Source organism: Lithobates pipiens, unplaced genomic scaffold, assembly GCF_037356315.1.
Source record: "Lithobates pipiens isolate NorthernLeopardFrog02 unplaced genomic scaffold, aLitPip1_a1.2 Scaffold_19, whole genome shotgun sequence".
NCBI lineage: Eukaryota > Metazoa > Chordata > Amphibia > Anura > Ranidae > Lithobates > Lithobates pipiens.
Genome location: NW_027507764.1, coordinates 596,605,308 through 596,633,016, shown reverse-complemented (window position 1 = coordinate 596,633,016; position 27,709 = coordinate 596,605,308). Strand labels below are relative to the sequence as shown.

The following is a 27,709-nucleotide window of genomic DNA, read 5'->3' as shown; positions in this document are numbered from 1 at the left end:
AAGCACAGGGATAAGGATGGACACTGAACATTGAAGCTCGGGGATAGGGATGAGGACACTGAACATTGAAGCAGGGGGATAGGGTTGAGGACACTGAACATTGAAGCTCGGGGATAAGGATGAGGACACTGAACATTGATGCAGGGGGATAGGGATGAGCACACTGAACATTGAAGCTCGGGGATAAGGATGAGGACACTGAACATTGAAGCTCGGGGATAGGGATGAGGACACTGAACATTGAAGCTCGGGGATAGGGATGAGGACACTGAACATTGAAGCATGGGGATAGGGATGAGGACACTGAACATTGAAGCTCGGGGATAAGGATGAGGACACTGAACATTGAAGCAGGGGGATAGGGATGAGGACACTGAACATTGAAGCAGGGGGATAGGGATGAGGACACTGAACATTGAAGCACGGGGATAAGGATGGATACTGAACATTGAAGCATGGGGATAGGGATGAGGACACTGAACATTGAAGCATGTAGCTCAGGATAGGCACTACAAGTCCCAGCAATGCAAAACCTACTAGGTAACAAGGGAAGTATTAGTGTTGTGACGCACGGCCCAGTGTTTGTGTTGTGTGTAACTTCACTTCCGTAACATTATGTGATGGTTTCACTGAACTGTATTGCCGAAACTATGTTGGAACGCACGGCGCAAGTGTTTGGAACGCATCGCGCATGCGCAGTACGCAACAACGTGGCCCGTGTTTGTGTTGTGTGTAACATCACTTCCGTAACATTATGTGATGGTTTCGCTGAACTGTATTGCCGAAACTATGTTGGAACGCATGGCGCGAGCGTTTGGAGCGCATCGCGCATGCGCAGTACGCAACAACGTCACTTCCGCACCATCCTGTGATAGGCATCAAACTGTGACACTACACCCCTTCTCAGTGTATCCTCACTATGGAGGGGTGCGGGGTGTACCAAGATGTCCGCTCTCCCCCTTCTCAGTGTATCCTCACTATGGAGGGGTGCGAGGTGTAGCAAGATTTCCAGATCTCCAATTACTGAGGTTGAAAGAAACCGGACATGACGTACTTGGATGTATCAGATCTAGGAATGGAAGTGAGGTTCCGGTGCGGCCATCTTGGTACACCCGGCACTCAGCTGCAGTTACCGATAAGCTCATCTTATATTGGTGACATTCAGGACTCGAAGATCCATCTGATTGTTTTGATATTGGATTATAAAGGTAGCGTTGTTCTGTGAGATCAGAAGGCTCGCCGCTGCTTTTAAGATTCAACATCCAAACAGTGAGACGGATTTCTATATCCTCCACATGAGCTCAGCTACAGACTCCGGAGGGTGTACAAAGATGTCCGCTTAGCGACTTCTCACTGTATCCTTACTGCGGCTGAGTGCGGGGTGTACCAAGATGTCCGCAACAGAACGTAACTTCCGTTACACATTCTGATGGAACAAAATAAATATATGGAGGGGCGGGGCTACAGCGCCAGACACCGCCCACCAACACCTCCCCCACACCAACCATGTGATCCTCCCCCTCCTCAGTGACAGGGACTCCCCGGTGTCCCCAAATGGAGTTTTCTCCTCTCTTCCTGTTCTGGTGACACCCTTCCCCCTCCTCAGTGACAGTGAATCCCCGGTGTCCCCAGTGGGAGATTTCTGCTCTCTTCCTGTTCTGGTGACACCCCTCCCCCTCAGTAATTGGAATCCCCGGTGTCTCCAGTGGGAGATTTCTCCTCTTTCTGTTCTGGTGACACCCTTCCCCCTCCTCAGTGACGGGACTCCCCGGTGTCTCCAGTGGGAGATTTCTCCTCAATTCCTGTTCTAGTGACACCCTTCCCCCTCCTCAGTGGCGGGACTCCCTGGTGTCCCCAGTGGGAGATTTATGCTCTCTTCCTGTTCTGGTGACACCCCTTCCCCTCCTCAGTGACGGGACTCCCCGGTGTCCCCTGGCTGACTATTGTTCTGTCACCGTCATGCTGGTTTGCTCTCTTGTGTTTCAGGTCAGTGGGTGGGTAGGTAGGCGGGGTCAGGATGGTTGCCATGGAACCTCCCTCTGTTGGAATCCATTCCTATTGGAGCTGTGATAAGGCTGGAGCTGCATTCTCTTGTCTGATTAGCTGTAAGAAAGGTGACAGGTACTCTTCTGGTTCCTTTTATTGGATGTTGTTTTGGGTGGTGTAACCTTCCCCCACACCCCACACCCCATGTATAGATGAGGAGGACAAGTCATGAACAATCAACTCTTTATTGCAAAGAAGGAAGAACTACATGGGAAGAGGTTTAGCTAGAAGGACCATAGAGGACCATAGATGATCATAGAGGACCATAGATGATCATAGAGGACCATAGATGACCATAGAGGACCATAGATGACCATAGAGGACCATAGATGACCATAGATGATCATAGAGGACCATAGATGACCATAGAGGACCATAGATGACCATAGAGGACCATAGATGACCATAGATGATCATAGAGGACCATAGATGATCATAGAGGACCATAGATGACCATAGAGGACCATAGATGACCATAGAGGACCATAGAGGACCATAGATGACCATAGATGACCATAGAGGACCATAGAGGACCATAGAGGATCATAAATGACCATAGATGACCATAGATCACAAAAAAGGACCATTGATAACCAGAGATCATTTTAGAGGACCACAGATGACCATTGAAGCCCATTGATGACCATAGATGACCAGTGATGATCATATATGACCATAGAGGCGAATGGGGAATCATCAAGTACCACTGACGACCATAGCGGACCACTGACGACCATAGCGGACCACTGATGACCATAGCGGACCACTGACGACCATAGCGGACCACTGATGACCATAGGTGGTCATAGATGACCATTTAGAACCATAGATGATCATAGAGGACCATTAATAACCATTAAAGACTGTAAAGGACTATAGATAATCACTGATGACCATAGAGGACAACTGATGACCTTATAGGTCCCTTTATGACCATAGATGATTATTGATGAGCACAGAGGCCCATTGATAACCATAGATGATTATTGATGAGCACAGAGGCCCATTGATAACCATAGATGATTATTGATGAGCACAGAGGCCCATTGATGACCATAGATGATTATTGATGACCATAGGGGCCCATTGATGACCATAGAGGCCCATTGATGACCATAGATGATTATTGATGACCATAGAGGCCCATTGATGACTATAGATGATTATTGATGACCATAGAGGCCCATAGATGACTATAGTTACATAGTAGGTGAGGTCAAAAAAAGAGTCCAACCTATGTGTGTGATTATATGTCAGTATTACATTGTATGTGTAGCGCCGGCTCCTGAAGAGCACGTGCTATGTGTTTTTTGTTTAAATCTTAAGGTTACACCTGAACTGCAGTTTGGTTTGGGTAAAATTGTTTAAATTTGGACCTCAGCATCAGTCTGACTGGATTATGGGATATTCAGCCTGGCCACAGGGGGCACTGTTTCTTCTGGCAGGTATGGAACTACAGTCTGGTTGGGTGCTTTAAGATTACTCTCTCGGAGCTCGCCCAAGGGGAGTGGCGCTCTTGCTGTGCTTTCTGGGAAAGGTTACTTAAGATGCGGACATCACATGATTCGGGGTTTCTGGTCCAGAAGGATGTACTGACTTCATGGTCCTGCTGCTCCTGACCAGCCCCCAGGAAGGCTATGGCCTGGGGTGCGGATCCACCCGACTTGTTGTCTTGGGGCTGGCTAGCCTGAGGCAAGGAAACTAAAGGAGGATTCTGAGGTGGTTGGGTGCCGTCTCCGGTCTGGGAGAGACTCAGTGACTTCATAGCTATCCAGGGGAGGACTCTTCAGAAGAACACCACGTACGGGTTGGTTTCTTAGTAAGAGCCTGGAAGGGCTGAAGTACCCGAGAGAATCCGGTCTTGTGGATATCGCCAAACTGGCTGAAAGATCCAGATATCACACAAGTGTTCTACAAGTTTAGTTTTCCTGAATGTTCTACAACAACGTCTGTGGCAGAGACTTGTTCCTGAGGAAGCTCCTTGTTGGCTGCGAGACCTTGTGAGAGAGGGACTGTCCAACCTGAGTGATCATCCAGCTGTGATTGGCTGTTCTCTGGATGCAGTCAAAGTAAGAAAGTTCTTCAACATTGACTTTGACACTAAAGAGGACCTGAACTTTCCTCCTAACCCTCTGATCCCAATTTAAGAGACTGTTCATTGTCTACATTTTGCAAATAAAAATCCCTTTATGCGGATCTGTCGTCAGTCTCTGAGTTTACTGGACCATCTACCACGGGACTCCCCGAGACACAGATCGAGGAGGAGAAGGGAACAGTAACCCCAATCAAACCAGCAGCTCCTTCGGGGGTCAGTGCTACATATATCCTGTATGTTGTGTGATTATATGTCAGTATTACATTGTATATCATGTATGTTGTGTGATTATATGTCAGTATTACATTGTATATCATGTATGTTGTGTGATTATATGTCAGTATTACATTGTATATCATGTATGTTGTGTGATTATATGTCAGTATTACATTGTATATCATGTATGTTGTGTGATTATATGTCAGTATTACATTGTATATCATGTATGTTGTGTGATTATATGTCAGTATTACATTGTATATCATGTATGTTGTGTGATTATATGTCAGTGTTACATTGTATATCATGTATGTTGTGTGATTATATGTCAGTATTACATTGTATATCATGTATGTTGTGTGATTATATGTCAGTATTACATTGTATATCATGTATGTTGTGTGATTATATGTCAGTATTACATTGTATATCATGTATGTTGTGTGATTATATGTCAGTATTACATTGTATATCATGTATGTTGTGTGATTATATGTCAGTATTACATTGTATATCATGTATGTTGTGTGATTATATGTCAGTATTACATTGTATATCATGTATGTTGTGTGATTATATGTCAGTATTACATTGTATATCATGTATGTTGTGTGATTATATGTCAGTATTACATTGTATATCATGTATGTTGTGTGATTATATGTCAGTGTTACATTGTATATCATGTATGTTGTGTGATTATATGTCAGTATTACATTGTATATCATGTATGTTGTGTGATTATATGTCAGTATTACATTGTATATCATGTATGTTGTGTGATTATATGTCAGTATTACATTGTATATCATGTATGTTGTGTGATTATATGTCAGTATTACATTGTATATCATGTATGTTGTGTGATTATATGTCAGTATTACATTGTATATCATGTATGTTGTGTGATTATATGTCAGTATTACATTGTATATCATGTATGTTGTGTGATTATATGTCAGTATTACATTGTATATCATGTATGTTGTGTGATTATATGTCAGTATTACATTGTATATCATGTATGTTGTGTGATTATATGTCAGTGTTACATTGTATATCATGTATGTTGTGTGATTATATGTCAGTATTACATTGTATATCATGTATGTTGTGTGATTATATGTCAGTATTACATTGTATATCATGTATGTTGTGTGATTATATGTCAGTATTACATTGTATATCATGTATGTTGTGTGATTATATGTCAGTATTACATTGTATATCATGTATGTTGTGTGATTATATGTCAGTATTACATTGTATATCATGTATGTTGTGTGATTATATGTCAGTATTACATTGTATATCATGTATGTTGTGTGATTATATGTCAGTATTACATTGTATATCATGTATGTTGTGTGATTATATGTCAGTATTACATTGTATATCATGTATGTTGTGTGATTATATGTCAGTGTTACATTGTATATCATGTATGTTGTGTGATTATATGTCAGTATTACATTGTATATCATGTATGTTGTGTGATTATATGTCAGTATTACATTGTATATCATGTATGTTGTGTGATTATATGTCAGTATTACATTGTATATCATGTATGTTGTGTGATTATATGTCAGTATTACATTGTATATCATGTATGTTGTGTGATTATATGTCAGTATTACATTGTATATCATGTATGTTGCAGTCGTTCAGGTGATTATCTAATAGTTTCTTGAAACTATCGATGCCCCCCCCCCCCCCCCCCCCGCTGAGACCACCGCCTGTGGAAGGGAATTCCACAACTCTCTTACAGTAAAGAACCCTCTACATAGTTTAAGGTTAAACCTCTTTTCTTCTAATTTTAATGAGTGACCACGAGTCTTCTAAACTCCCTTCCACGAAAAAGTTTTCTCCCTACTGTGGGGTCACCAGTCCGGTATTTATATATTGTGGGGTCTCCAGTCCGATATTTATATATTGTGGGGTCACCAGTCCGGTATTTATATATTGTGGGGTCACCAGTCCGGTATTTATATATATTGTGGGGTCTCCAGTCCGATATTTATATTTTGTGGGGTCACCAGTCCGGTATTTATATATTGTGGGGTCACCAGTCCGATATTTATATATTGTGGGGTCACCAGTCCGGTATTTATATATTGTGGGGTCACCAGTCCGGTATTTATATATTGTGGGGTCTCCAGTCCGATATTTATATATTGTGGGGTCACCAGTCCGATATTTATATATTGTGGGGTCACCAGTCCGGTATTTATATATTGTGGGGTCACCAGTCTGGTATTTATATATTGTGGGGTCACCAGTCCGATATTTATATATTGTGGGGTCACCAGTCCGGTATTTATATATTGTGGGGTCACCAGTCCGGTATTTATATATTGTGGGGTCACCAGTCCGATATTTATATATTGTGGGGTCACCAGTCCGGTATTTATATATTGTGGGGTCACCAGTCCGATATTTATATATTGTGGGGTCACCAGTCCGATATTTATATATTGTGGGGTCACCAGTCCGGTATTTATATATTGTGGGGTCTCCAGTCCGATATTTATATATTGTGGGGTCACCAGTCCGATATTTATATATTGTGGGGTCACCAGTCCGGTATTTATATATTGTGGGGTCACCAGTCTGGTATTTATATATTGTGGGGTCACCAGTCCGATATTTATATATTGTGGGGTCACCAGTCCGGTATTTATATATTGTGGGGTCACCAGTCCGGTATTTATATATTGTGGGGTCACCAGTCCAGTATTTATATATTGTGGGGTCACCAGTCCGGTATTTATATATTGTGGGGTCACCAGTCCGGTATTTATATATTGTGGGGTCACCAGTCCAGTATTTATATATTGTGGGGTCACCAGTCCGATATTTATATATTGTGGGGTCACCAGTCCGGTATTTATATATTGTGGGGTCTCCAGTCCGATATTTATATATTGTGGGGTCACCAGTCCGATATTTATATATTGTGGGGTCACCAGTCCGGTATTTATATATTGTGGGGTCTCCAGTCCGATATTTATATATTGTGGGGTCACCAGTCCGGTATTTATATATTGTGGGGTCTCCAGTCCGATATTTATATATTGTGGGGTCACCAGTCCGGTATTTATATATTGTGGGGTCACCAGTCCGGTATTTATATATTGTGGGGTCTCCAGTCCGATATTTATATATTGTGGGGTCACCAGTCCGGTATTTATATATTGTGGGGTCTCCAGTCCGATATTTATATATTGTGGGGTCACCAGTCCGATATTTATATATTGTGGGGTCACCAGTCCGGTATTTATATATTGTGGGGTCTCCAGTCCGATATTTATATATTGTGGGGTCACCAGTCCGGTATTTATATATTGTGGGGTCTCCAGTCCGATATTTATATATTGTGGGGTCACCAGTCCGATATTTATATATTGTGGGGTCACCAGTCCGGTATTTATATATTGTGGGGTCTCCAGTCCGATATTTATATATTGTGGGGTCTCCAGTCCGATATTTATATATTGTGGGGTCTCCAGTCCGGTATTTATATATTGTGGGGTCACCAGTCCGGTATTTATATATTGTGGGGTCACCAGTCCGGTATTTATATATTGTGGGGTCTCCAGTCCGGTATTTATATATTGTGGGGTCACCAGTCTGGTATTTATATAATGAAATCATATCCCCTCTCAGGCGTCTCTTCTCCAGAGAGAATAAGTTCAGAGCTCACAACCTTTCCTCATAACTAATATCCTCCAGACCCTTTATTAGCTTTGTTGCCCTTCTTTGTAGTCGCTCCATTTCCAGCACATCCTTCCTGAGGACTGGTGCCCAGAACTGGACAGTATACTCCAGGTGCGGCCGGACCAGAGTCTTGTAGAGGGGAGAATTATCCTTTTATCTCTGGAGTTGATCCCTTTCTAATGCCAATATTCTGTTTGCTTTGTTAGCAGCAGCTTGGCATTGCTGAGCCCATCATCTACTAGGACCCCCAGGTCCTTCTCCATCCTACATCCCCCCAGAGGTTCCCCCCCCCAGGTCCTTCTCCATCCTAGACCCCCCCCAGAGGTTCTCCTCCCCCCAGGTCCTTCTCCATCCTAGATCCCCCCCAGAGGTTCTCCCCCCAGGTCCTCCTCCATCCTACATCCCCCCAGAGGTTCTCCCCCATTTCTGAGCCTATCATTGTTGTTTATGTACAAATTAAACAGGATTAGTCCCAGCAGAGAACCCTGGGGGACCCCACTACCCACCCCCAACCATTCCGAGTACTCCCCATTTATCACCAACCTCTGAACTCTCCCTTGTAGCCAGTTTTCAATCCATGTACTCACCCTATGGTCCATGCCAACTGGCCTTATTTTATACAGTAAAGGTTTATGGGGAACTGTGTCAAATGCTTTAGTAAAATCCACATACACCACGTCTACGGGCCTTCCTTTATCTAGATACACCACGTCTACGGGCCTTCCTTTATCTAGATACACCACGTCTACGGGCCTTCCTTTATCTAGATACACCACGTCTACGGGCCTTCCTTTATCCAGATACACCACGTCTACGGGCCTTCCTTTATCTAGATACACCATGTCTACGGGCCTTCCTTTATCCAGATACACCACGTCTACGGGCCTTCCTTTATCCAGATACACCACGTCTACGGGCCTTCCTTTATCTAGATACACCATGTCTACGGGCCTTCCTTTATCCAGATACACCACGTCTACGGGCCTTCCCTTATCTAGATACACCATGTCTACGGGCCTTCCTTTATCCAGATACACCACGTCTACGGGCCTTCCCTTATCTAGATACACCATGTCTACGGGCCTTCCTTTATCTAGATACACCACGTCTACGGGCCTTCCTTTATCCAGATACACCACGTCTACGGGCCTTCCCTTATCTAGATACACCACGTCTACGGGCCTTCCTTTATCTAGATACACCACGTCTACGGGCCTTCCTTTATCCAGATACACCACATCTACGGACCTTCCTTTATCTAGATACACCACGTCTACGGGCCTTCCTTTATCTAGATACATCATGTCTACGGACCTTCCGTTATCTAGATGGCAGCTCACCTCCTCATAGAAGGTTAGTAGATTGGTTTGGCAAGAATGATTCTTCATGAATCCATGCTGATTACTGCTAATCATACCATTCTTATTACTAAAATCTTGTATATAGTCCCTTATCATCCCCTCTAAGAGTTTACATACTATTGATGTTAGGCTGACTGGTCTGTAATTCCCAGGGATGTATTTTGGGCCCTTTTTAAATATTTGAGCTACATTGACTTTTCTCCAAACAGCTGGTACCATTCCAGTCAGTAGACTGTCAGTAAAAATTAGGAACAATGGTCTGGCAATTACTTGACTGAGTTCCCTAAGTACCCTCGGGTGCAAGCCATCTGGTCCCGGTGATTTATTAATGTGAAGTTTCCAAAACTAATTTTAATTCTGTCCTCTGTTAGCCATGGAGGTGCTTCCTGTGACGTGTCATGAGGATAAACACTGCAGTTTTGGTTTACTGAGGGCCCCCGATTCCCTTGTGAAGACTGAGGAGAAGAATAAATTCAATACCTTCGCCAATCTTCCCATCCTTTGTAACCAGATGTCCTTCATCATTCTTTATGGGGCCAATATGGTCTGTCCTCCCTTTTTTACTGTTAACATACTTAAAGAATTTCTTGGGATTTTTTTTGCTCTCCTCTGCTATGTGCCTTTCATGTTCTATCTTAGCTGTCTTTATTGCACCCTTACATATCTTGTTGCATTCTTTGTAAAGCCTGAATGCTGATGATGATCCCTCAGCCTCGTATTTTTTGAACGCCTTCTCCTTTGCTTTTATATACATTTTTACATTGGAGTTAAGCCATCCTTGACTTTTGTTCGCTCTTTTAAATCTATTACCCAATGGGATGCATTGGCTAATACCCTTATTTAATATGCTCTTAAAGCAAACCCATCTCTCCTCCGTGTTCTTTGTTCCTAAGGTTTTATCCCAATTTATGCCTTCTAGTGAGGGTCGTAGTTTAGGGAAGTTGGCTCTTTTGTTTATTCCTTATGTTTCCTATTTGTGTTTTTTTTTATACTGAAGCCAGTTGACCTGTGATCGCTGTTCCCTAAATTTCCCTGTATTTCCACATCCGTGATCAGGTCTGTATTGTTGGTAATCAGTAGATCCAGTAACGCTTTATTTCTAGTTGGTGCGTCTACCATCTGACCCATGAAATTGTCCTGCAAGACATTTAGGAACTGGCGAGCCTTAGATGAATGTGCGGTTCCCTCCGCCCAGTCTATATCTGGATAATTAAAATCCCCCATTATGATAACACTTCCCATCCTTGCTGCTAATCCAAATTATGATAGGAGATCCCCCTCCCCCTCAGGTTAGGGGGTCTATAGCATACTCCCAGTATTTCCCCCTTAGCTTCATCCCTTTGGAGCTCTACCCATAAGGATTCTACCGCCTCCCTCACTCCCTTAGTGATGTAATCTCTCAGATTCACCTGTACATTATTCTTGATATATAGACATACCCCTCCCCCTTTTTACCCTCTCTATCCTTGCGATAAAGGGTATACCCTTGAATGTTTGCCAGCCAATCATGAGAGCTGATGAACCAGGTATCTGAAATTCCCACAAAATCAAAATCCTCCTCGTACAACAGTATCTCTAGTTCACCCATCTTGTCCGCCAGGCTCCTGGCATTGGTGAAGATGCCACATAGTTTAGACCGGTCGCATATCATCCTCTTATTGGGTGTTCCGAGATTGCAACTAGGACTTGCTACTATACTTACCTTGGGTTTATGTGCTTTGGTCAACTTACCACTAATGCCCCCAATATACTACCCTCTGGAATATGTTCCGCGTTGCCTATCTCTACCTCTGGACCCTCCCCCCATCGCCTAGTTTAAAAACCCCTCTAACTTTTTGGCCATCTTCATTCCCAGCTGATCTGCACCCTCCTCATTTAGGTGCAGTCCGTCCCTTCTATAGTACCGGTGATCGACTGAGAAGTCGGCCCAGTCCTCCAGGAACCCAAACCCCTCCTTACTACACCAGCTCTTCAGCCACTTGTTTACTTCCCTAATCTCCCTCCGCCTCTCTGGTGTGGCTCCATGTACCGGTAGTATTCCTGAGAATATTCCTGAGAATACCCCCCTGGAGGTCCTTCTCCTCAATTTAGCTCCCAAGTCCCTAAAATCGTTCCTTATGACCCTCCATCTGCCTCTGACTTTGTCATTGGTGCCAACGTGCACCATGACAGCCGGGTCTTCCCCACCCCCTCCCAGTAACCTGTCCACCAGATCCGTGATGTGCCGAACCCGGGCGCCCGGTAGACAACATACAGTTCACAGCTTCAGGTCTTTGTTACAGATTGGCCTCTCTGGCCTTCTAAGAACTGAGTCCCCTACCACCAGGATATGTCTTTCCTTTCCCTTCGCTCCACCCCCACTCTCACTAGAGGAGTTCTTCCCCCGGCAGCTAGGAGAATCCCTCAGCTCCAGCAGTGCTGGTCCCGGACTGGTTTCACCAATGTCACTCAATGGAGCGTACTTATTGGGATACTCCGGCCCTGGATTGGCCTCCCTGGAATTTCCCCCCTCTACCCTTCCTGACTGTCACCCATCTATTTCCTAGTGCCGGCACCTCTTTGTCTCCACCCACCTCTGTTCCGGCCCCTGCCGTGTACGTTCCCGGCTCTCCTTTAGTGTGGAGACACTTCTCAGTGCTGACAGTTGCTTCCTCAGATTCAGGACCTGGGTTTTCAGGGAAACAATGTGCTTACATTTTGCACAGCAGTATTCACCCTCGATTAGGTACTCAAACAGACAATACACAGGTACTCGCAGATCATGTGCACTCACAGACCCACGTGCATTTGCAGACCCATGTGCTATAGAGGACCATTGATGACTATAGATGATTATTGATGACCATAGAGGCCCATTGATGACTATAGCGGCCCATTGATGACCATAGATATTTATTGATGCCCATCGATGACCACGGAGGCCCATCGATGACCACGGAGGACCATCGATCACCACAGGGGCCCATCGATGACCACAGAGGTGAATAGAGGACCATCAATTACCATAGAGGCCCATTGATTACCATAGTGGACCATGATGACCATAGATGATCATAGAGGACCATAGATGACCATGGAGGCGAATAGAGGACCATCGATGACCATGGAGGCCCAAAGCTGACCATAGAGGACCAATGATGATGGTAAAGGACCATAGATGACTATAGATAATCATTGATGCCCATAGAGGACCATTGATGACCTTTGAGGAACATAGAGGCCCATTAATGACAATAGATGATTATTGAAGACCATAGAGGCCCATTGATGACCATAGATGATTATTGAAGACCATAGAGGCCCATTGATGACCATAGATGATTATTGAAGACCATAGAGGCCCACTGATGACCATAGATGATTATTGAAGACCATAGAGGCCCATTGATGACCATAGATGATTATTGAAGACCATAGAGGCCCATTGACGACCATAGATATTTATTGATGACCATGGAGACCCATTGATGACATTAGAGGCCCATAGATGACCATAGAAGACCAATGATGATGGTAAAGGACCATAGATAGCCATTAAAGACCGTAAATGACCATAGATGACTATAGATAATCATTGATGCCCATAGAGGACCATTGATGACCTTTGAGGAACATAGAGGCCCATTAATGACAATAGATGATTATTGAAGACCATAGAGGCCCATTGATGACCATAGATATTTATTGATGACCATGGAGACCCATTGATGACATTAGAGGCCCATAGATGACCATATATGATTATTGACCATAGAGGACTATTGATGATGGATGATCTCAGCAGACGTCCAGCACATGTGGTCCTCCGGTGGGATCACGGTTTGTATTTGCACACGTATTGTTTGGACAGCCGGCAGTTGCTGTCATTCCACTTTATGAACTCTGAAAGAGAAAGATTGTCGTTACCACTGACCGTGGTTATCAGTGCGCCTTTACTGCATATTGGAAGTGATCCAGCCAATGGGATTTCCCCATCATCTCCCCCTGTATAGAACTCCGGGTCACATAGGATGCCTCTGGCTGCTCTGTTCTATATAACGATCTTTATTCGTATTTCACATCACCTCCCCCCCCCCCAAATGGTGGCCTTCCTTGTGATTGGTGCATCTGGTTACCCTACATCCTTCCTGCAGGATTTATTCCACAAGTCCTCAGCTTGAACCCGTTCAGCCAGAAGAAGTAGGAAAGTCTGGTAATCAGAGCCCTCCAAAAATAGTCCCCCGCCCAGTGCCCCCATCATATTCTTATATACATATTCTCCATACAGGACAGCTCTCCGCCCCCCCCCCCAGGTGCCCCCGTTATATACATACTCTCTATACAGGACACCCCCCTCCCCCGCCCAGGTGCCCCCGTTATATACATACTCTCTATACAGGACATCCCCCCCCCTCCCCCGCCCAGGTAACCCCTTCATATACATACTCTACTCTCTATACAGGACATCCCCCCCCCCCACCCAGTGCCCCCATCATATTCTCATATACATATTCTCCATACAGGACAGCTCTCCGCCCCCCCCCCCCCCAGGTGCCCCCGTTATATACATACTCTCTATACAGGACACCCCCCCTCCCCCACCCAGGTGCCCCCGTCATATACATACTCTCTATACAGGACATCCCCCCCTCCCCCGCCCAGGTAACCCCTTCATATACATACTCTCTATACAGGACATCTCCCCCCGCCCAGATGCCCCCGTCATATACATACTCTCTATACAGGACACCCCCCCCAGGTGCCCCTGTTATATACATACTCTCTATACAGGACATCCCCCCCCCTCCCCCGCCCAGGTGCCCCCATTATATACATACTCTCTATACAGGACATCTCCCCCCCCTGCTCAGGTGCCCCCGTCATATACATATTCTCTATACAGGACATCTCCCCCCCCCCACCCAGGTGCCCCTGTCATATACATACTCTCTATACAGGACATCTCCCCCCCCTGCCCAGGTGCCCCCGTCATATACATATTCTCTATACAGGACATCTCCCCCCCCGCCCAGGTGCCCCCGTTATATACATACTCTATACAGGACATCCCCCCCCCGCCCAGGTGCCCCCGTCATATACATACTCTCTATACAGGACTTCTCCCCCCCCCCTCGCCCAGGTGCCCCTGTCATATACATACTCTCTATACAGGACATCTCCCCCCACCCAGGTGCCCCCGTCATATACATACTCTCAATACAGGACATCACCCCACCCAGGTGCCCCCGTCATATACATACTCTCTATACAGGACTTCTCCCCCCCCCTCGCCCAGGTGCCCTCGTCATATACATACTCTCTATACAGGACATCACCTCACCCAGGTGCCCCCGTCATATACATACTCTCTATACAGGACATCTCCCCCCCCCCTGCCCAGGTGCCCCCGTCATATACATACTCTCTATACAGGACACCCCCCCCCCCCGCCCAGGTGCCCCCGTCATATACATACTCTCTATGCAGGACATCTCCCTCCGCCCAGGTGCCCCCGTCATATGCATACTCTCTATACAGGACATCACCCCACCCAGGTGCCACGTCATATACATACTCTCTATACAGGACATCTCCCCCCCCGCCCAGGTGCCCCCGTCATATACATACTCTCTATACAGGACATCCCCCCCTGCCCAGGTGCCCCCCGTCATATACATACTCTCTATGCAGGACATCTCCCCCCCCACCCAGGTGCCCCCGTCATATACATACTCTCTATACAGGACATCCCCCCCCCCCCACCCAGGTGCCCCCGTCATATAGATACTCTCTATACAGGACATCTCCCCCCCCCACGTGCCCCCATCATATACATACTCTCTATACAGGACATCTCCCCCCCGCCCAGGTGCCCCCCGTCATATACATACTCTCTATACAGGACATCTCCCCTCTGCCCAGGTGCCCCCCGTCATATACATACTCTCTATACAGGACATCTCCCCTCCGCCCAGGTGCCCCCGTCATATACATACTCTCTATACAGGACATCTCCCCCCCGCCCCGCCCAGGTGCCCCCGTCATATACATGCTCTCTATACAGGACATCCCCCCTCCCACCCAGGTGCCCCCGTCATATACATACTCTCTATACAGGACATCTCCCCCCCCCGCCCAGGTGCCCCCGTCATATACATACTCTCTATACAGGACAGCTCTCCGCAGTATTCTTCCTTCTTATTATTGTCCGGCTGACCCGCCAACCAGGAGCGGTAATTGTACATGGAGCCGTCATTCCACTTCCAGCGACCGTTCTACAGAGAAAAGATGAACTTTAGAGACATCCGATCTGCGTGCGGGAAGGTCCCGTCCCAGGAACCCTCAACTTCCCAAAGACTAGTACCAGTCACATGGTGATCTGAACCCCCAGAATACGGCTCCTCTGTGGGACTCACCCAGGGGTCTAATTCTAAAATAGACTTTGTTATTCACCCAGCCGTAGTTTTCTTTGTAGTTTGGTTCCCTGTCATCATCAGCTCCATCTAGTGACTATAAGGTGATACGTCTTCCAGAAATATCTCAATCAGAAAAATACCACGTTATGGGCACTAGATGGAGCTGACAATCATAGAAAGATAGAATTCACCAAGGGCTGGGCAAATGTCTGGGGCTTCTCTCCAGAAAATGTTTTATTTGACCCCTCAGTCTCTTCTCATATCCAAATCCTTCACTATCATTGATTGGTGACCCAATTTTTACTTCCTTCCCCCTTTCCTCCAGATTTAGGCTTTCTGCAAAGATTAACTTTACAGCAGTTTTCTTTTTACCCAGCGAGTCTGGACCACATTGGAGGCTTCTTCCGTGGCACTGCTTTACCAATCCTAGTGCTGTATGCCACATAGTGTTCCTCATCCTGGACCTCCTCTGACCACACATCTCTCTTCATGGAACTCTCTCCACAGGTCTCTCACCATAGACCTCTCTCCTCTAACCACACATCTCTCTCCATGGACCTCTCACCACAGACATCTCTCCATTGACCTCTCTCTTCTAACCACACATCTCTCTCCATGGACCTCTCACCACAGACATCTCTCCATGGACCTCTCTCCTTCCACCACAAATCTCTCTCCATGGACCTCTCTCCTCTAACCACGCATCTCTCTCCATGGACCTTTCACCAAAGACATCTCTCCATGGACCTCTCTCCTCTAACCACGCATCTCTCTCCATGGACCTCTCACCAAAGACATCTCTCCATGGACCTCTCTCCTCTAACCACACATCTCTCTCCATGGACCTCTCACCACAGACATCTCTCCATGGACCTCTCTCCTTCCACCACAGATCTCTCTCCATGGACCTCTCTCCTCTAACCACGCATCTCTCTCCATGGACCTCTCACCACAGACATCTCTCCATGGACCTCTCTCCTTCCACCACACATCTCTCTCCATGGACCTCTCACCACAGACATCTCTCCATGGACCTCTCTCCTTCCACCACAGATCTCTCTCCATGGACCTCTCTCCTCTAACCACGCATCTCTCTCCATGGACCTCTCACCACAGACATCTCTCCATGGACCTCTCTCCTTCCACCACACATCTCTCTCCATGGACCTCTCACCACAGACATCTCTCCATGGACCTCTCTCCTTCCACCACAGATCTCTCTCCATGGACCTCTCTCCTCTAACCACGCATCTCTCCCCATGGACCTCTTACCAAAGACATCTCTCCATGGACCTCTCTCCTCTAACCACGCATCTCTCTCCATGGACCTCTCACCAAAGACATCTCTCCATGGACCTCTCTCCTTCCACCACAGATCTCTCACCATGGACCTCTCTCCCCCACCACGTATCTCTCTCAATGGACCTCTCACCTCAGAAATCTCTCCATGGACCTCTCTCCTCCCACCACAGACATATCTACATGGACCTTTCTTTCTTCCACCACAGATCTCTCTCCATGGACCTCTCTCCTTCCACCACGGATCTCTCACCATCGGCCTTTCTCCTCTCACCACAGATATCTCTCCATGGACCTCTATCCTCTCACCACGTATCTCTCTCCATGGACCTCTGTCCTCCCACCACAGAAATCTCTCCATGGACCTCTCTCCTCTCACCACAGAAATCTCTCCATGGACCTCTCTCCTCTCACCACAGATATCTCTCCATGGACCTCTCTCCTTCCACCATAAATTTCTCACCATGGACTCTTCTCCTCTCAGCACACATCTCTCCATGGACCTCTCTCCTCTCAGCACACATCTCTCCATGGACCTCTCTCCTCTCAGCACACATCTCTCCATGGACCTCTCTCCTCTCAGCACACATCTCTCCATGGACCTCTCTCCTCTCAGCACACATCTCTCCATGGACCTCTCTCCTCTCACCACATATACAGTGGTGTGAAAAAGTGTTTGCCCCCTTCCTCATTTCCTGTTCCTTTGCATGTTTGTCACACTTAAGTGTTTCGGAACATCAAACCAATTTAAACAATAGTCAAGGACAACACAAGTAAACACAAAATGCAATTTGTAAATGAAGGTGTTTATTATTAAAGGTGAAAAAAAATCCAAACCATCATGGCCCTGTGTGAAAAAGTGATTGCCCCCTAAACCTAATAACTGGTTGGGCCACCCTTAGCAGCAACAACTGCAACCAAGCGTTTGCGATAACGTGCAATGAGGCTTTTACAGCATCCTGGAGGAATTTTGGCCCACTCATCTTTGCAGAATTGTCCTAATTCAGTTACATTAGAGGGTTTTCGAGCATGAACGGCCTTTTTAAGGTCATACCACAACATCTCAATAGGATTCAGGTCAGGACTTTGGCTAGGCCACTCCAAAGTCTTCATTTTGTTTTTCTTCAGCCATTCGGTGGTGGACTTGCTGGTGTGTTTAGGATCATTGTCCTGCTGCAGAACCCAAGTTCGTTTCAGCTTGAGTACACGAACAGATGGTCGGACATTCTCCTTCAGGATCTCTTGGTAGACAGCAGAATTCATAGTTCCTTTTATCACGGCAAGTCTTCCAGGTCCTGAAGCAGCAAAACAGCTCCAGACCATCACACTACCACCACCATATTTTACTGTTGGTATAATGTTCTTTTTATGAAATGCAGTGTTCCTTCTACGCCAGATATACTTGGACACACACCTTCCAAAGAGTTCCACTTTTGTCTCATCGGTCCACAGAATGTTGTCCCAAAAGTCTTGGAGATCATCAAGATGTGTTGTGGAGAAATTGAGACGAGCTTTGATGTTCTTTTTGCTCAGCAGTGGTTTTCTCCTTGGAACTCTGCCATGCAGGCCATTTTTGCCCAGTCTTTTCCTGATGGTGGAGGCATGAACGCTGACCTTAACTGAGGCAAGTGAGGCCTGCAGTTCCTTGGACGTTGTTGTGGGGTCTTTTGTGACCTCTTGGATGAGTCGTCGCTGCGCTCTTGGGGTAATTTTGGGTGGCCGGCCACTCCTGGGAAGGTTCACCACTGTTCCATGTCTTCGCCATTTGTGGATAATGACTCTCACTGTGGTTCGCTGGATTCCCAAAGCTTTGGAAATGGCTTTATAACCCTTTCCAGACTGATAGATCTCAATTACTTTCTTTCTTTCTCAATTGTTCCTGAATTTCTTTGGGTCTCGGCCTGATGTGTAGCTTTTAAGGATCTTCTGGTGGACCTTACTGTGTCAAGCAGCTCCTATTTAAGTGATGCCTTGATTGTGAACAGGTGTGGCAATAATCAGGCCTGGGTGTGGCTAGAGAAATTGAACTCAGGTGTGGACAACCACAGTTATAGTATGTTTTAACAAGGGGGGCAATCACTTTTTCACACAGGGCCATGATGGTTTGGATTTTTTTTCACCTTTAATAATAAACACCTTCATTTACAAATTGCATTTTGTGTTTACTTGTGTTGTCCTTGACTATTGTTTAAATTGGTTTGATGTTCCGAAACACTTAAGTGTGACAAACATGCAAAGGAACAGGAAATGAGGAAGGGGGCAAACACTTTTTCACACCACTGTATCTCTCCATGGACCTCTCTCCTCTCACCACATATCTCTCTCCATGGACCTCTCTCCTCTCACCACATATCTCTCTCCATGGACCTCTCTCCTCTCACCACATATCTCTCTCCATGGACCTCTCTCCTCTCACCACAGAAATCTCTCCTTGGACCTCTCTCCTTCCACCACAGATTTCTCACCATGAACCTCTCTCCTCTCACCAAGCATCTCTTTCCATGGACCTCTCTCCTCCCACCACGGATCTCTCACCATCGACCTCTCTCCTCCCACCACGCATCTCTCTCCATGGACCTCTGTCCTCCCACCACAGATATCTCTCCAAGGACCTCTCTCCTCTCACCCCAGAAATATCTCCATGGACCTCTCTCCTCTCATCATAGAAATCTTTCCTTGGACCTCTCTCCTCTCACCTGCTCAGGGTCATGAAGTCCGATCCACACTGGCTGGTTCCTCTGGTAGGCAGAGATGTGGGAGGCAACAATATCAGCTTCAGCAGAGTCCATAATGGAGGCCAGATGTGCTCCATGTCCATAGGACTGGCAGTCGTACTGTGAAGACAGAAGGTGGCACTGGTCAGAAAGGCCTGCTCATCATTATTATGGGGTCTCTCTCATGTGCTTCCACCCCTGAGGAGGGCTTAACCATATAGACAATGGGGGGGGGGGGGGGTTAGATGGGATTTGGTCTTGTTTGTCATTTCCTAAGACATGAAACTAAGACTGTACAGAGGTGACAACACATTTGTGTGATTACCTGCAGAAAGAACTGTGTTGTCACCCTGGGGAAATACTGTATACTACTGGAAGGTCCAACCAATAATAAAACAGCCTCTTTTTTGGAAAGCAGTTGTCCCCCAAATTCATTTGGGGAGCCAATATTTCAGTGTCAGTGTAAAGTACAGAGCATATCTATCTGGGCAATAACTGAGAAGTGGCCCCTGCGTGAGGCCTAGCCTGGTGTAGATGTGGACCCTGGAGAGGCCTAGTGTGGTGTAGATGTGGCCCCTGGGGGAGGCCTAGCAGGGTGTAGATGTGGCCCCTGGGGGAGGCCTAGCAGGGTGTAGATGTGGCCCCTGGGGGATGCATAGCAGGGTGTGGATGTGGCCCCTGGGGGATGCATAGCAGGGTGTGGATGTGGCCCCTGGGGGATGCATAGCAGGGTGTGGATGTGGCCCCTGTGGGATGCATAGCAGGGTGTAGATGTGGCCCCTGGGGGATGCATAGGAGGGTGTAGATGTGGCCCTTTGGGGAAGCTGTACAGGGTGTATATGTGGCCCCTGGGGATACTCCTGCCCACCATTCTGTAGGTCTCTAGCACAGTTCATCCCCTTCCACCTGGGGCATACTCTCCCTCTCATCCTCTGATTAATACTTGGCTCAGACTCCACCCTCTTCCATTTTCCATCACGTGACAGCGATGTGGAGCCAAGGAGGAGGAGCCTAGGTAGTATTTAGAGTAATAGGAATAAATGGAGCGCTATCCACTGAGCAATGCCTTACCTCAGCCTCAGACCAGCTTAGCGGGTATCGGAAATATCCATAACAGTTTGCCTTGTAAAAGAACCATCCGGGGGGGCAACTACTCCGCGCCTTACTACCTAGAACATAAGGAAACATGGGTGCAAGACCAATCATTATTCAGAGTGATAGGGTGGGAGCTGTGTGTAGGAGAGCAATAAAATACTCTGTAGGGGCAGTAATAATGCTCTCTGTGAAGGAAGGGTGGTAATACTCAGTGTGTAGGGGAGAAAAAAACAATAGTGACTAGGCCTCTGTGGGCCTTATAAAAGGAGGGTAATAATTAGGCTACTGAGTAGGAGAGGAGTGTTAATTAAGGTAGTAATCTCTATGTAGGGAAAATAGTAGGAGGATAGTGGTAAGTAGGGATGAGCTCGGTGTTCGACTCGAACACCGGCTATTCGACCGTCCGGCGAATACCGAACCTTATGGGCCGTTTGTGCCAAATTCGTGTGGAGCTCACTGCCCACAATGCACTGAGCCATCGCAGTGCATTGCTGGCTCATGATTGGCCAAGCATGCACTGTGACCCCGTGTGCTTGGCCAATCACAGCGCCGGCAGCGAGGAGAGCCATAATTGGCCACAGGCAGGATGCCTGTGGCCAATTATAGCTCAGGGGGTTTAGTACACGCCTCACACTATATAAGGCCGCCAGCGCGGCGGCCTTGTGTAGTGTGTTCCGGCGTGCAGGGAGAGAAGGATAGGCAGGGACAGTGTGTTCTTTTCTCAGGCATCTGCAGGAGTTAGTGGGTTTTGTGTGCCTCCAGCACAGTATACACCTGTATCTACCCTTTATTGCTGGTCTCTAATACAGGCATCTGCAGGAGTTAGTGGGTGTTGTGTGCCTCCAGCACAGTATACACCTGTATCTACCCTTTATTGCTGGTGTTCTCTAATACAGGCATCTGCAGGAGTTAAAGTGGGTGTTGTGTGCCTCCAGCACAGTATACACCTGAAGATACCCCTTATTGCTGGTGTTCTCTAATACAGGCATCTGCAGCCTGTATTAGGGTGTACAGTGGGTGTTTTGTGCCTCCTGCACAATATACACTACCCAATTGCTGGTTTTCCCATCTCCCTTCAGGCCATTACTATGTCTGGAAGGCCAGCAAGGAGAGGCAGACAGGCGCAAGCCGATAAAAGAGGGCAAGCAGGCTCTGTGTCTAGAGATAACAGTGCTGGTCGTGGACGCGGTGCATCGTCATCATCAGCACGTGGCCATGGGACACGATTGTCCTTCTTTTCGGCAGCTGGACATGTTGAGCCGCAACATGCCGAAGACTTGGTAGAGTGGATGACCAAGCCCTCTTCATCCTCCTCATCCTCTCTCACCCACGCTCAGGGTACTAGCAAAGCAGCTGCCAACGTCTCCTCTTCCCTCCTCTCAATGTCATCATCAGTGACTCCTTCCCTAGACCCACCACGTCCTCCTGAGGAGTCCCCCGAACTGTTTGAGCACAGTGTTGGGTACATGCTCCAGGAGGATGCCCAGTGTTTTGTAGGCTCTGATGATGATACTCAGCTAGAGGAAGGCAGTAGCGTGAGCGCAGAGAGAGGGGATGCTCAAGAAGGACAGCAATCTGGCAGTCATGTTCCATAAGCTGCAGCATACTGCCAGGTTTGCTCCAGTGATGAAGAGGGAGGGGATGATGAGGTCACTGACTCCACGTGGGTGCCTGATGGGAGAGAGGAGGAGGAGGAGGCACATCTCCAATGAGGCAGGATGCCCTCCGGGGGCCAGCTTAAGGGCAGCACACTGACTGAATCACACCGCAGAGCTCCGCCTGTGCAGGGCGCTGCCTCTGCCCGTTATTCTAAAAGTTCTTTGGTGTGGGCCTTTTTTGAGACGAGTGCATCAGATCGCACCGCTGCTATTTGCAACATATGTCTCAAGCGTATCTCGCGTGGCCAAAACATCAGCCGCTTGGGCACCACATGCTTGACCAGACATATGTTGACCTGCCATGCAGCTCGTTGGCAAGCGTACCTCAAAGACCCACACCAAAGAACAAAGCAGACCTCTCCTTGCTCCTCATCAGCTGGCATCTCCAACCCCACTAGACCTTCAGTCCTCTCTGAAACCTGCTCTGAGAGGAATGAAGGTGTAGAATTAGGTGTGTCACAGCCAAGTGCTTCCGGGCACTCTGCTAGCGGTACACCCACGTCCGATTATAGCAGGCAAATGTCCCTGCCCCAGCTGCTGGACCATCGAAAGAAGTTCACTCCCAGCCATCCACATGCCCAGTGGTTGAATGCTAGCTTGGCTAAATTGCTAGCACTTCAACTGCTGCCTTTTCAGTTGGTAGACTCGGCCCCCTTCCGTGAGTTTGTACAATGTGCTGTTCCTCAGTGGCAGGTCCCCAAACGCCACTTTTTCTCATGGAAGGCGATTCCGGCTCTCTACCGGCATGTGGAAGGCAATGTCCTTGCCTCGCTGGGCAGGGTGGTCAGCGGTAAGGTGCATATTACCGCTGACTCATGGTCCAGCAGGCATGGACAGGGACATTACTTGTCCTTCACGGCCCATTGGGTCACTCTTCTGGCAGCTGGGAAGGATGCAGGACAAGGTGCAGTAGTGTTGGAGGTTGTTCCGCCACCACGCCTCCAAAATGCTACTACTGGTTGTGACACACCTCTCTCCTCCACCCCCTCCTCTTCTTCTTCCTCCATGGCCTCTTCCAGTGCTCTGTCCTAAGAACCAGCGGTGCTCCGTAGGCGTTCCAGGGGCTACGCAAGTACGCAGGAAAAGCGATGCCATGCCGTGCTTGCGCTGGTTTGTTTGGCGGACAGGAGCCACACTGGGGCGGATGTTTTGTCAGCTCTGCAGGGGCAGGCCGAGAGGTGGTTGACGCCACGCCAGCTTAAGCCAGGATTGGTGGTTTGCGACAATGGCACCAACCTCCTTTCCGCCCTCCGACAGGGACAACTGACCCATGTGCCCTGTGTGGCTCACATCCTTAACCTGGTGGTGCAGCGGTTCTTGGGCAGGTACCCGGGCTTACAGGATGTCCTGAAGCAGGCCAGGAAAGTCTGTGTGCATTTCCGCCGATCATTTAATGCCTGTGCTCGGCTGGCTGAGCTCCAAAAGGAGTTGAACCTGCCCAAGAACCGCCTTATATGTGACATGCCCACCAGGTGGAACTCAACGTTGGCCATGCTGCAGCAGCTGCACACGCAGCAGAGGGCCATCAATGAGTACCTGTGCGACCAGGACAGGGTCAGGGGAGCTCGGTTTTTTCTCACCACGCCAGTGGGGCATGATCAGGGATGCATGCACTGTCCTGTCACCGTTTGAGGAGGCCACGAGGATGGTGAGCAGTGACAGTGCATGCATCAGTGACACTGTACCTCTTGTCCACCTCTTGGAGCATACGCTGCGTGGAATAATGGACAGGGCACTTGAGGCAGAACAGAGGCAGGAAGAGGAGGACTTCCTTGCCTCTCAAGGCCCCCTTTATCCAGACAGTGTTCCTGCTGTCCCACCTATCACACAGGAAGAGGAGGAGTAGGAGGAGGAGGATGATTGTGTCAGCATGGAGGTGGAGGCTGGCACTCAGCAGCAGCAGTCTTGTAGGGATGATTTACAGTCCCAAGAAACACGTGGACTTGTACGTGGCTGGGAGGAGGTAGCTGCGGATCATGTTGTCCTTAGTGACCCAGAGGACTCCGGACCGAATGTCTCAGCTAACCTACGCTGCATGGCCTCCCTGATCCTGCAAAGCCTGCGGAAGGATCCTCGTATTCTTCGGATCAAGGAGAGGGACCATTACTGGCTGGGCAGTCTCCATGATCCACGGTACAAGGGTAAGGTTGCCGACCTCATCTTGCCATCGCAGAGGGAGCAGAGGATGAGACATCTCCGGGAGGCCTTGCAGAAAGGTCTGTGCAACGCGTTCCCAGACACTGGGAGGTCACAAACTCCTGGTCCTGGACAACGTGTTGCTGAGGCATCGGTCAGAAGGAGCGGTGGAGAAGGTGGCCGTCTGACCGATGCGTTCAGACAATTTTTTAGTCCGCAGCCCCAAGGTATGATCGGTTCCAGCAACCATCGCCAGCGTCTGATTTACATGGTGCAGGAATACCTAGGGGCAAGGTCAGACTTGGACACCTTTCCCACCGAAAATCCTCTGGCTTACTGGGTCTTGAGGATGGATCACTGACCAGAGCTTGCACAGTATGCATAGGAGATTATGGGGCCCCCAGGCAATCAGAGATTATGGGGCCACACAGTATACACAAACACACACACAGTAAACAATCACACAGTATACACAGACATGTTTCTATTGGCTGAGAAGGTACTGGAGAGGTGGCGCAGCTATAATCTCTGGATTTTTAGAACAAAAGGATGTCGGTAAGGGACATTTCAGAGACATCCTGTCCCTGGTTTTACTGAGGCTGGCAACCCTGATGGGGCCCCCTAGTGGCGTGGGGCCCTCTGGCAATGCCCGAGTGGCCAAATGGTCAGTCCGCCCCTGGTCTTGGATCACCACCAGCTACTAAGCACCTGAAGCTGATGTAACCGAATAATTTTTTTTTGAAATGTCACATCCCTTCAAGACTGCCTATGCTGATGCTGAGTGACTGTCCTGTTATGTTGACTGACTATCCTCTTCCTACTCAATGATCCTGCTGATAGCTTGGAAGAACATTTTTGGTTCTGGGTGATGCCACCAGCCCAATTTTTCAGCCCCTGTTAAACAGGGTCATGTAATACAATTTTTGATGCAATACTTTGCAGCAGGGCTCATTCCTGCACTCCAACTAGAGTATATGGGAGAGGTTGCAGTGTTGTGGCACCAGCACCAGTGCCTAAGGCCCAATTTTTCAGCCCTGGTTTAACAGGGGCATGTAATTACAATTCTTGATATAATATTTTATATTTTTATATACTACAGAGTAACTGTGAGGACTTATAGTGTTGTGGCACCAGCACCACTACCACAACCACCAAAGGCCCAATTTTTCTACCACTGTTCAACAATGGCATGTAATTACAATTCCTGATATAATCGTTCACAGCAGGGCGCTCCAGCGCCCACCAAGAGTCACTTTGAGGGCTTACAGTGTTGTGGTAACATCCCTAGTGGAAAGTAAGGTAGTAATCTCTATGTGGGGAAGATAGGAGGGTAGTAACAAGCAATCTTTGATAGCAGTAGTAGTATATTTACCTTCTGCAACCTGAGTTATGGTCAAGGTGCCCAGCAGCAGAACTACGAGCAACGAAGCTTCCATGTTACCTGCAAAGAATTCTGGGTAAGAATAAACAATAGGAAAGCATTTCTTCTACTATGATTAGCTGTGGCTGAGAGGAAAATTCGCATGAAAGCAATTAAAGTCATCATGAGAGCATGCAAGTCCATGTGTGGAGAGTCGGCGTGTGGTGGTGTGTGGTGGTGTGAGGAGAGTTGTGTGGCGGTGTGAGGAGAGTCGGCGTGTGGTGGTGTGTGGAGAGTCGGCGTGTGGTGGTGTGTGGAGAGTCGGCGTGTGGTGGTGTGTGGAGAGTCGGCGCGTGGTGGTGTGTGGAGAGTCGGAGTGTGGTGGTGTGTGGCGGTGTGAGGAGAGTTGGCGTGTGGTGGAGTGTGGAGAGTCGGAGTGTGGTGGTGTGTGGAGAGTTGGCGTGTGGTGGTGTGTGGAGAGTCGGAGTGTGGTGGTGTGTGGTGGTGTGAGGAGAGTTGGTGCGTGGTGGTGTGTGGAGAGTCGGAGTGTGGTGGTGTGTGGCGGTGTGAGTAGAGTTTGCGTGTGGTGGTGTGAGGAGAGTTGGCATGTGGTGGTGTGTGGAGAGTCTGAGTGTGGTGGTGTGTGGCGGTGTGAGTATAGTTTGCGTGTGGTGGTGTGAGGAAAGTTGGCATGTGGTGGTGTGTGGCGGTGTGAGGAGAGTTGGCGCGTGGTGGTGTGTGGAGAGTCGGAGTGTGGTGGTGTGTGGCGGTGTGAGTAGAGTTTGCGTGTGGTGGTGTGAGGAGAGTTGGCATGTGGTGGTGTGTGGAGAGTCTGAGTGTGGTGGTGTGTGGCGGTGTGAGTATAGTTTGCGTGTGGTGGTGTGTGGAGAGTCGGCGTGTGGTGGCGTGTGGAGAGTCGGCGTGTGGTGGTGTGTGGTGGCGTGTGGAGAGTCGGCGTGTGGTGGTGTGTGGCGGTGTGTGGAGAGTCAGCGTGTGGTGGTGTGTGGAAATTTGGCGTGTGGCAGTGTGTGGCGGTGTAGTGTGCGGTGTGTGGCAGTGCGGTGTGGTGGCATAGCGTCTATCGGGGGTAGAGGGATGAATCGTCTTACCTGTCTCTCGGAGATTATGGAGCTCCTCTAGACGGATTGCCGCCTCTATATATCTGTATCGGGATTCCTGTTCTGGTTATAAAGTGATTTCCGTCTCTAGAGATAAGGACAGATGGATCTCGTCTCACACCCAACAATACGACCTCCACCTTCACCCACATCCTCCACCCAGATCTACCATCTCCACCCAGATCTACCATCTCCACCCAGATCTACCATCTCCCCCCGCTTACACCTGCCGTCTCCGGCACCTCCTCATCTCACATACAGCCCAGACCCCTCCCAATATGTTCTGTCACTGACTTCTTCAGTCAGTTCCCCTTATAATAAATATTCCATAATTGCCGTGTAAACAATGTCACGCCGGACGCACCTCGTCTCATCTTATCTATAAGGCAATTCATGAATTGCAGTTGACAATCCCCCATTACTCTGCAAACATTCTCTGTTTTCTCAAATGTCATTATTACATTGTAATGGATTTCAGGTGCGAATATTTATC

At 47.9% G+C, this 27,709-nt stretch overlaps 1 protein-coding gene and 1 long non-coding RNA gene across 3 annotated transcripts in view; both read right to left on the bottom strand.

The window, feature by feature from the left end:
- The window catches only part of LOC143997841 (uncharacterized), a 205,451-nt gene that overhangs the window by 79,352 nt on the left and 98,390 nt on the right, over positions 1-27,709 (bottom strand). The gene's annotated exons all lie outside the window — the stretch shown is intronic.
- On the bottom strand, positions 13,106-27,291 carry REG4 (regenerating family member 4). The gene is made up of 6 exons (XM_077493665.1): positions 27,208-27,291; positions 26,111-26,179; positions 20,921-21,018; positions 19,832-19,969; positions 15,581-15,695; positions 13,106-13,323 (listed from the first exon to the last, which is right to left on the bottom strand). Exons 2-6 carry the CDS (start codon positions 26,172-26,174, stop codon positions 13,256-13,258), a joined length of 483 nt encoding a protein of 160 aa, XP_077349791.1. The 5' UTR covers positions 26,175-26,179; positions 27,208-27,291; the 3' UTR covers positions 13,106-13,255.

Bases quoted from the DNA above. Each gene is read 5' to 3' on its own strand.
- REG4 (XM_077493665.1), bottom strand. From the start codon at position 26,174: ATGGAAGCTTCGTTGCTCGTAGTTCTGCTGCTGGGCACCTTGACCATA. The intron at 21,019-26,110 runs GTAAATATACTA...CTTATGTTCTAG, and splicing joins CATAACTCAGGTTGCAGAAG to GTAGTAAGGCGCGGAGTAGT. The intron at 19,970-20,920 runs GTAAGGCATTGC...CTGTCTTCACAG, and splicing joins TAAGCTGGTCTGAGGCTGAG to TACGACTGCCAGTCCTATGG.